This window comes from Benincasa hispida, chromosome 11 (assembly GCF_009727055.1).
Source record: "Benincasa hispida cultivar B227 chromosome 11, ASM972705v1, whole genome shotgun sequence".
Classification (NCBI taxonomy): Eukaryota; Viridiplantae; Streptophyta; class Magnoliopsida; order Cucurbitales; family Cucurbitaceae; genus Benincasa; species Benincasa hispida.
The window spans coordinates 47,259,703-47,269,220 of record NC_052359.1 but is presented as its reverse complement, the minus strand read 5'-3'; the positions used below and the strand labels follow the sequence as shown (position 1 = coordinate 47,269,220).

At 29.6% G+C, this 9,518-nt stretch overlaps 1 protein-coding gene across 1 annotated transcript; it reads right to left on the bottom strand.

Annotated features, from left to right (window-relative positions):
- Positions 1 to 7,246: 7,246 nt before the first annotated feature.
- On the bottom strand, positions 7,247 to 8,375 carry LOC120091294. The gene has a single exon (XM_039049267.1). The coding sequence runs from the start codon at positions 8,335 to 8,337 to the stop codon at positions 7,483 to 7,485; it is 855 nt and encodes a 284-aa protein (XP_038905195.1). The 5' UTR covers positions 8,338 to 8,375; the 3' UTR covers positions 7,247 to 7,482.
- Positions 8,376 to 9,518: the final 1,143 nt, after the last annotated feature.

Here is a 9,518-nt window from a genome sequence, read left to right as displayed (position 1 = left end):
CATACGATATGATTTCATGTTCTCATTTTTATCTCATGATTATGTAAATGTTTTATGAAAAACCACATCTATGTTGTTTATGTTAAAGCATGTTTAATTTTAAATAATCACTCATTGGGCATTTTAAGCTCATTCTTTTAAATGTTTTCTCTTTCCAGGTAGCGATCAATGTCCCAAGCCCGAATAGATCTGCTAGTAAGTCATTATCAAAATTCTTCAGTAACTTGAAGTTTAGGTGGTCCACTTGTCATGTTTTAAACCCTAATTTTGTTTGTTCATGTCTTGGGATTTTTGGGTAGAGTTTTGGAGTCAAAGGTTTTATGTGTAAATGTTTGTTAACTGGATAACTGTAATATAATGGACGTGAATTTTCTGTACGGTAGCACCTGTGTAGTTAAGTGAAAGATGAGATGATGTATGTAATTACTACAACATTCTTAAATGCTATCAAGTCAACAGGTGCTAAGGATATATGTTCATTAGTACAGGTTGGACAGTAATTGTCATAAAAGGGTTGTCAACTACTATCTTCACATCCCTTCTCGGGTTAAGAGGGAAATTTGGGAGAGGGGGTGACACCTAAGCACCTTTCGAACAAGTTATTCTTCTGAGATTTTCTCACCAAGAGTGAATGATCATTCGCAATATTTAATAGTCTGTTATTAGAATTAGCAACGGAATCATCATCATGCATTTTAAGATTCTCAAATTTTGATGTCAACAACTGCAACCTTGACATCTTGACTTTCAAAGTCCCTTCATGCGTTACGGACAAAATGTCCCATGCCTCCTTAGTAGAGACACATGTGTTAATTAGTCTAAATATGTTGCGATCTACACCATTAAATATGGCGTTCAGTGCAAAAGAATTCCCCACCAAAGCTTTTTCTTATTCTTCAGACCATTATGACTCTAGCTTCAATCTATTTGGATGGTAGGATGAATCCACCCAACAACCACAACTTTCCATGTTTTGCTATCGATCGACTTCAGAAAGACAGTCATTCAAGCTTTCTAATACAAATAATTAGTTCCATCTAGAACTAGAGGACGAGTGATAGAGCCACCTTCTTTGATCCCACCCATGATCAAAACACCTGAGATAAAGGTGACCCGCTCTGATACCAATTGAAAAAGTGCTAGGGTGACTTACCACTCGATATACAGATGTTAACAGAAAACACCGACAAGCACTGTAACAACATAATACTAACAACAATAAAACAAGTAAATGAATACAGAAGTTGGTAACCCAGTTCAGCGATAAACCACCAACATCTGGAGGGCAGTGTGACTAGGAAAGATAATCCACTAATATTAAAGAGTTAAGCAATTTACAATGTAGTACTTATATGTAATGCACCAACTACTACAGTGACTCCCGTAGAACTTAATTTACACATCACCTAGACTTCCCCTAGATGTAAGACTCTCTCTCAACTGAACTTAGGCTTCCCCTAAGTATGTTAATATTAGCGTCTAATATTTCGACACCCGACAGTGTGTGAGACTTCTTCTCACGATGATATCTTTCCTCAAGTTAGCGAACTTCCTTCACTAATGAATCTTAGGATTTCTCTAAGACGGAGAACTCCTCCTTTGGAGCTGAGTCTAAGCTCCCCCCAAAACTGAGAATCTCTTCTCTGGCAGTTATGGCTTAGGCTCCCCCTAAGTCGTGATAATCTTCAAAGTATTGCAATCAACAGATGAAGAACTTACACAGCAGAATAAAGTGAGCAACGAGTAAGAACACAATGTAGAATAATTTAGCTGAAGTACTACAAATGTCTTGCTCTATAAAACACAAATCGGCGTAATAAAACTACTCATTAAAAGTAAACCAAGAGAATCCTTTTATAGACGAAGCCAGAAAAGGAAAAATCTCCCAAAAAAGGAGAAAATAAGTCGCGTCATAATAAAGAAAAATATTAGACTAAATATCATAGCCGAATATTTCCAGATAAGGAAAATATTTTGATGTCACAATTGGATATTAAGATTTTATTTGTGACATCTGCAAAACCACTGCTTTAGATAAAATTATAAAGCCAACAAACCAAATCTCCAACAAGTAATATTCAAATTAATTAGTCTCTAATTTTTCAATTACTTGATAATTATGTTGCACTGTCTTACTAAGAAAACCATGGCGGTCATAGCCCAATTGGTTGAGACAACCAAATGCTACAAGGGAAGGTCATTGGTCCCGTAAGACCATACACTTACTAGGTAAGTCATATTTTAACCAAAAGAGACTAATCCAACCCTAACTTCACATCTCATCCAATGGGTCACAAATCTATTCATGTGAAGTTTAGCATATCATTTTCAATCGCTTGAGATTGTTTATATGTTATGAAAAAAGTTGAAGCTCAATTGATAGAGTGAAATTGAAATTAACAACTCAACTGAGGTAGATTAATACACAGGAGTATAAATTCTACATTAATTAACAAAGATTAGTTATTAGCTAGACAAAGTCATGGTTGGCTCAAAACAAGAAAATATGAAAGGTTAATGCACAAAAGACGCATAACTCAATCAATAAAGTGAGTCCCATATGTCCCAACACTTTCAAACATATCAAACATAAGTATGTAGTTGTTGAGTAATCTATACGATGGTGTTAGCTTATCTTATATCCTAGCAAATTACTTGCAATACTTGCAAACATGATTGATACTCACGACGATTAGTTAGTGAAACTCTAGAGAATAATTAGATGATCGGACAATCAAAAACTCATACCAATTTAAGCAACAAAGACAATGATACATCACATCCCAATACTCATTATTTTCTTGCATTGCAGGAAATCTCTACCACGACTTTGATCAATAACATTTATGACCCTACTGTTGACGACTGAAAGCTAACATACACACCACATCAATTACCTTAGTCGATAAACATTAATTACTCAAACATTTTTACCATTTACCACTTTGATTTTGAAAAGTAAGAAGCCAAACCTTTCTTTAATAACCTAAAACGTGAACAATATTGAGAAGATTTGATGAAATGATAGAGAACAAGTTTTAAAGTGTGTTGAATTGGGATAAGTATCATTGTCCCTTCCATTGGCCATCAAAATCAACCCACCATATATGGGTATGGAGGAACATAATTATAAATTTATAATTATTATATTTCCCCAACTTCTATCTTCCCACTCCACTTGGCTTCAAAAAGGAGGGCCAAATTCCAAATTCAAATCCTGATTCCAAATTCCTTCCTCCCACGCCAACTCTCTCTTCATTCATTTTTTGACTTACTTACTTATTACAATCAATGTGCTCAAATCAATTTCCCACCCAATACAAAGTGCTTCACACTCACTTTTTAGGTAAAAATATATTTCATTAGATGTTCCATAAGTTTCTTTTTTTTCCCTTCTTTTCCTTCCAAACACTTTTCAACGGATTGGTGCTCCTTCGATGCAGCTATTTTGATGCATTCTAACTCTAAATATGGTCAAATAAAATACTGCTACGTGATAATTCAATTTTTTTTTAATTATTTCTTTTATTATTATTATTTTTTTATGGTAAAGAAGTGGGGAGTATTGAGTTAGACTACACCTAATCCTTGCTCATTCAACAATAAGTAATTTCTGACATTAATTAATTGTTATTGTGAAATTTTCTACGACTATTTATCAACGAATGACTCAAGATTTGACTTTTCTTGTCAACTAAACTTTTACCTTGACATTGAGAATATGTCATAATAATGTTAATAATAGTGCATTACTAAGAGTATCTTAATTATGACATTTTCTTTTATGTCATATAGTTGCATACTACTTTTAATTTAGTTCATGAACTTTCAATAAATCTTAAACTTAGATTCTTGTTAGTTTACACTGTTATTTTTAAAAAAAAAAAATAGTATAAGGAAGCGTACGAAGAATTTGAAATTCTAACCTCAAGGAATGGAGTATATATCAATTATCGCTAAATTATGCTCACTTTGCAAGGAAAAGAAGATTATATTAACCTTTTATCTTTAATTTTTTGGAAGCATATTCGCATGGTGTCTTTTCTTAAAAGAAAATTATTATTATTATTATTGTACCAAGTTTGATAAAATTAACTTCAAACTAATACTTTCTTTTAACGATTTATTGAGGAAAAAAACGTCAAGCTAATCATAAGGACTAATTTTAAGACAAAAGAAATATCATTTTTGTCTCTCTCAGGTTAGAGTCTAGTTTTTATTTGATCCACAGTTTTAAAACATAACATTTCTACCCTTGAATTTTTTTTATTTACTTTACATTTGATCCCTAAGGTTTAATATTTTACACTTTTACCATTGAGTTTTTGTCACTGTTTATTTTGATACTTGACATTATCTTTCAGTTAAATAATTTTAAATAATTATGGTATTAAATTTTTTAATTAATTTTAATAGAGACGAAAAGTTAGTAAAAATTAATTTAATTCTTTTAAATTAATTAATAGACACTAACACTTCATATCAAAGGTAATTAATTAAATATTTTTTTATTAAAAAAACAAGGTTAAAAGTGTAAATATGAAGTTTTAGGGACTTAATTGAAACAAACTCAAAACCTAAGGGTAAAAATTTAACAATTTGAAACCTAAAACTAATGGAAAATAGACTCAAAACATAGAATAAAAAATATAGATTCCATTTGGTAATCATTTTGTTTTTGTTTTTGTTTTTAAAAATTAAGCCTATGGATATTACTTCCACCTCCAAAATTTTCTTTTGTTATTTACTTTTCAACAATGATTTAAAAAATCAAGCTAAATTTGAGAACTAAAAAAAGTAGCTTTCAAACAATTATTTTTGTTTATGGAATTTAGCTAAGAATTTAACTATTATATTTAACAAAGATGCAATATAAGAATTTTGGATGAAATAAACTTAATTTTCAAAACAAAAACAAAAAACTAAGACCCTGTTTGAACCATTTGGTTTTTTGTTTTTGTTTTTGAAAATGAAGCTTATTTCATCAACATTTCTTACAATGAATTGTATATTTCTTAAGTACAATGGTTGAATTATTTGCTAAATTCCAAAGACAAAAAACAACTTTTTGAAAGCTACTTTTTTTAGTTCTCAAAATTTAGCTTTGTTTTCTGAAACATTGATGAAAAGTAGATAATAAAAAAAGAAATTTAAAGGTGGAAATAGTATCTATAGACTAAATTTTCAAAAATAAAACGGTATCAAACGGGACCTAAATGATTATAAAACGGATCCTAATTTTTACCTTTTGAGATTTATTAAAACTAAAAAATGGCCAGTATTTCAACCAATATTTATTCACTAATTACATATTAATTTTGCTAGTACCATTACAATTTAAACCTGGTCGTTCGGGAGTAATTCGTTAAAATGTGGATTTATATATAATAGATTGTAAAATATATATTAATCCTACAAACTACCCATGTAACCTCATGTTTATGATTAATATTAATATTATTATTATTATTATTATTTTTACTTAGATTGCAAGACTTCCAAAAATAATAACAATACCTAATAAATAATAAAATATCCAATGCAAGATTATAATATACCGACACATTTTTTTTACGTCTATAAACTAATAGATATCTCCAAAAGTTTGCACTTTTTTAAAGTTCAAAGCATTATAGTTTAGCCACCTGAGTATTTAAATCCAAGAATTAATTGAAAAGGAACGTGTAATTAACAATCCCCATGTAATTAATATTTTTAAGCATATATAATTAAGAAATCTAATGTTGTTTTTAAATATAATAAAATGAACTAAAATATTTATATGGTATAGTAAAATTTTACTGTCTATCTGTGATAAATTGTGATAAACTATGATAGACTACTATATGTACCTACCTGTATCATAATAGACACAGATAGTAGTTTATTGCGGTCTATTACAGTCTATAATATTTTGCTATATTTATAAATATTTTAAATAATTTTATCATTTAAAATAATTTTCCTTTACTATATAATATATATTAATATGTTATCGCTCAAATATAATTTGAACAAATAAGAACTAGTCCTTTTAATTTGGTGGGGCGCTGAAACTATGATTCTTTCAAATTATAATAAATATTTTAGAGTTAGATTCAAATTAAAGAAAAATATAAACTTAAATTTAATGAGACTTTCGATAAAACCACATAATCTCTTATCGTTAATTAATTTTCAAATAGAACGACTTCATGCTTTTTGTAATATGATACGAGTCAATGAAACGTTAATAATAATAATAACAATAGAGTGGAAAAAATGGGTAGAAATAATTATTATTTGAGTATTATTAAAAACGTATAAATAAAAACAAAAACAATTTTGTTCTTTTAGTACTAAACTAAATCTTAATTTAGTTTTTAAAAAAATATCTTATATAATAGGTTGATGCATATGCTCTCGAATAAAAAATCAAAAAGTTCAAACTTTCAGATTTATTTTAGTTTATATGCTTTCACTTTTTGTCTATTTTAGTTAATGTACCCTTTTAAACAGCAAAAAGTTTAGAATGTAAAAATATCAACTTTTATTATTTGTATTGCCAACTTTTCTAATAGAAATTAGGTTTAAAAAAACTTTTTGGCACCTAAATTTTGACGAAAATAACTCTGAATTTTGGTACGTAACGGTTATTTTCTATTTTGTAATAATTTAATTCATGAAATTAGTATGTAACAATTTGATATTTGCACTTTTAAATTTTGAACAATTTAATTCCTCGATAAAAAAAATTCATGAAAAATAGATATCAATTTTTATTATTTTATGAATGTATTGTATAAAGTTATTGAGTCTCTAGTTAGTTTATCAGTTTATTTATGATATAAATCTCATTAAATCTTAATACTACTTTCTACGATAAGGATTAAATCGTTACAAGTTTTAAAATACAAAAACTAAATTTTTACATAGTAAAAGTTTAGGGACTAAATTGCTACAAAATTGAAAGTTAAGTGTAAATCATTACAAAGTAGAGTTCAATTATCAAATTGTTACTCTTATGAAAGTTTAGAGACTAATTGTGACTTTTAACTTAAAAATATTGTTTGTTAAATAAGAAAATACACAGGAAAATTAATTTGGTATATTAAAAAAATTATATTGAATTATCTATTTAAAAAAAAAACGTTCACAGATTGGATATGGAGATAGCTTTCACCCAAACATATTTCTTGTTTTAAATACACTTGGAAATGAAATAGTAACTAAAAAATTGGTAACTTCGAGTAAGACTTTATCTCAATTTGCATCAAAATTCTCTCATGGAATCTCAAATCCATATCAATTAACAATCTCATTGTATATTACATATATGTAATAATCTAAACATATATATGTTCAAAGATAACTGAAAAACTTGTTCATCAATCATCTTTATTTTTCCCTTTTCTTTCATATCTAAACATAAACAGAGCTTTTGAAAATGCAAAAAATTAAATGCTCCAATAGTTAACTCACTCAGCCGAATCCAATGATGTTTTACTCCAACAACCAGCCAATTCCGGCTTGTAATTTGTAAGGAAGATATGATTTCCTCTTACCTTCTTCTCTCAACGTGCGATTCCTCACGTAGAATGATTCGTGTGCAGAGAAAATCTTCTTCTGATCTCCGCCGGAGTAATCTTTCTTTTCCTTTAATTGCCTCGTCGATTTTGTCTCTGATTTGATTTCTTTTACCTTCTTCGTTGAATTTGAACTCGTCGACGGCGTGAAGGAGATGTACGACTGTTTTCCGTCGCTGTGGCTTCTCCGTAGAAGGTCTCGGATTCCCCAACGCTTTGTCGACGATGATCCAGTGGATCGGCTCTTCTTGCAAGCCAGATTTGGCGTTCCGATGGATTTAGGTTTCCAAACGCAGTACGTTTCAGACGGAACTCCTTCCAATTCATCCACTGACGATGACGAAGACGAAGACGAAGACGACGTAGACGAAGGTGACTGCGGATCGTAATCGCGATCTCGGATTAGAAGCTTCTCCAGAGGAATTCGAATCGGCTGCTCGATTGCTGAATCTCGACCGTCGATTTCCGGTTTTTCAACTTGAGGTTCCTCAAACAGAAGATCGGAATTGAAAATCGGAAACGCAGGAGGGATTAAACCGCCACCGCCAAATACATCATCGCAATCGGCAGGTTTACGGAGCGAGACGAATTCGAAATCGTCGTCGTCTTCTTCCTGATCCTTTGCTTTGTTTGGCGAGTGCGATTGATTGAAATCGAAAACAGAGCAGCCGGCGGCTCTTATGGCGGCGGCCGAGGTTGTTCCGGTGGAGTAACTGTTGAAGCTCGGACACATTCCGAAATCTTCTTCTTGCATTTGAACTTGGAGAGCCATGGCCTTTCTTCTTTCAGAGTTTGCGAATGAAGAAAAAGGAATTGAATGGTTTATATATATGAGAGTCGAGGAGTTCAGTAAAGTTTACATTACAGGAGCTCCAAAAAGACAAATCTAGAAATTCAAATTAAAATAAAATTAAAACTAATTTATTTAATGAAAAAATGTTGGTGCATTGCAGACAATAAATTTTTTTCACGTGGCATGTTTTTTTTTTTCCTGAAAAAAATAAATTATTTTCATTTTTATCATGTAAGAAAAATGGAATGCATGAGATATTATGTTGCATCTAATCATCGACATTTATTTACAGAGAAGTGATCGAAAATTTAAGATTGCCAACACATTGTATATGGAGTTGAGTTGTGCTCGTTTTGGCCGAGGTAGTTAAATTACAAGTTAATTCTGAATTATTTATTTTGTATTTAAAAAGTTTCTAAATTTTAAAAATGCATTAACTCTCGATTCTATATTTAACCGAGGTTACACTTTAAAATTAATAATAAATTCTATAATGTTTGAAGTTTTTAAAAATTAATTAAGACTGTGTTGATAATCAATTGGGTTTTTACTTTTGTTTTTAAAATGAAGTTTACATATACTATTATTATTTTGTTGTCAAAATTTAGCCAAATTTTAAAAACTAAAAAAAAAAAAAATAGTTTTAAGTCTCATATGATACTCATTTAATATTTAAAAATTTAGTCTATAAATATTATTTTTATGAATCGATGTTTTTGTTATTTACCCTTTAATGGTGTTTTAAAAAATCATATTAGGGTTTGAAAATTAAAAGTTGTTTTTGATTTTGAAATCTGATATTGAATAAAGAATTTTAGGCGAATAGTATAGACTCTAATAATCAATTAAATAAGTTTGATGTGATATTTTTAGAATTTGGAAATATAAAGAGAAAATTATAATATTCAAATAGATAAGTTTAATTGAGTTGGTAGGAGGTAGAACCAAAATAAATTAAAGTAGATTCGACAAAAAGATTGTCTATCCATCTCGAAAGGAAAAACGACAATATTTTGGAAAACGTGGCATGCCTATAAAAGATATTGGTTTAATTTGGTTATACAAATTTTACGTGGCCGATTTTCTTTTTCATTTTTCTCAAAATGATATTACCAAAAATTTAATTTTAGAAAAAAACGTAAAATAATTACAAAACATAT

Coding starts and splice junctions, on each gene's coding strand:
- LOC120091294 (XM_039049267.1), bottom strand. CDS start 8,337: ATGGCTCTCCAAGTTCAAATGCAAGAAGAAGATTTCGGAATGTGTCCG.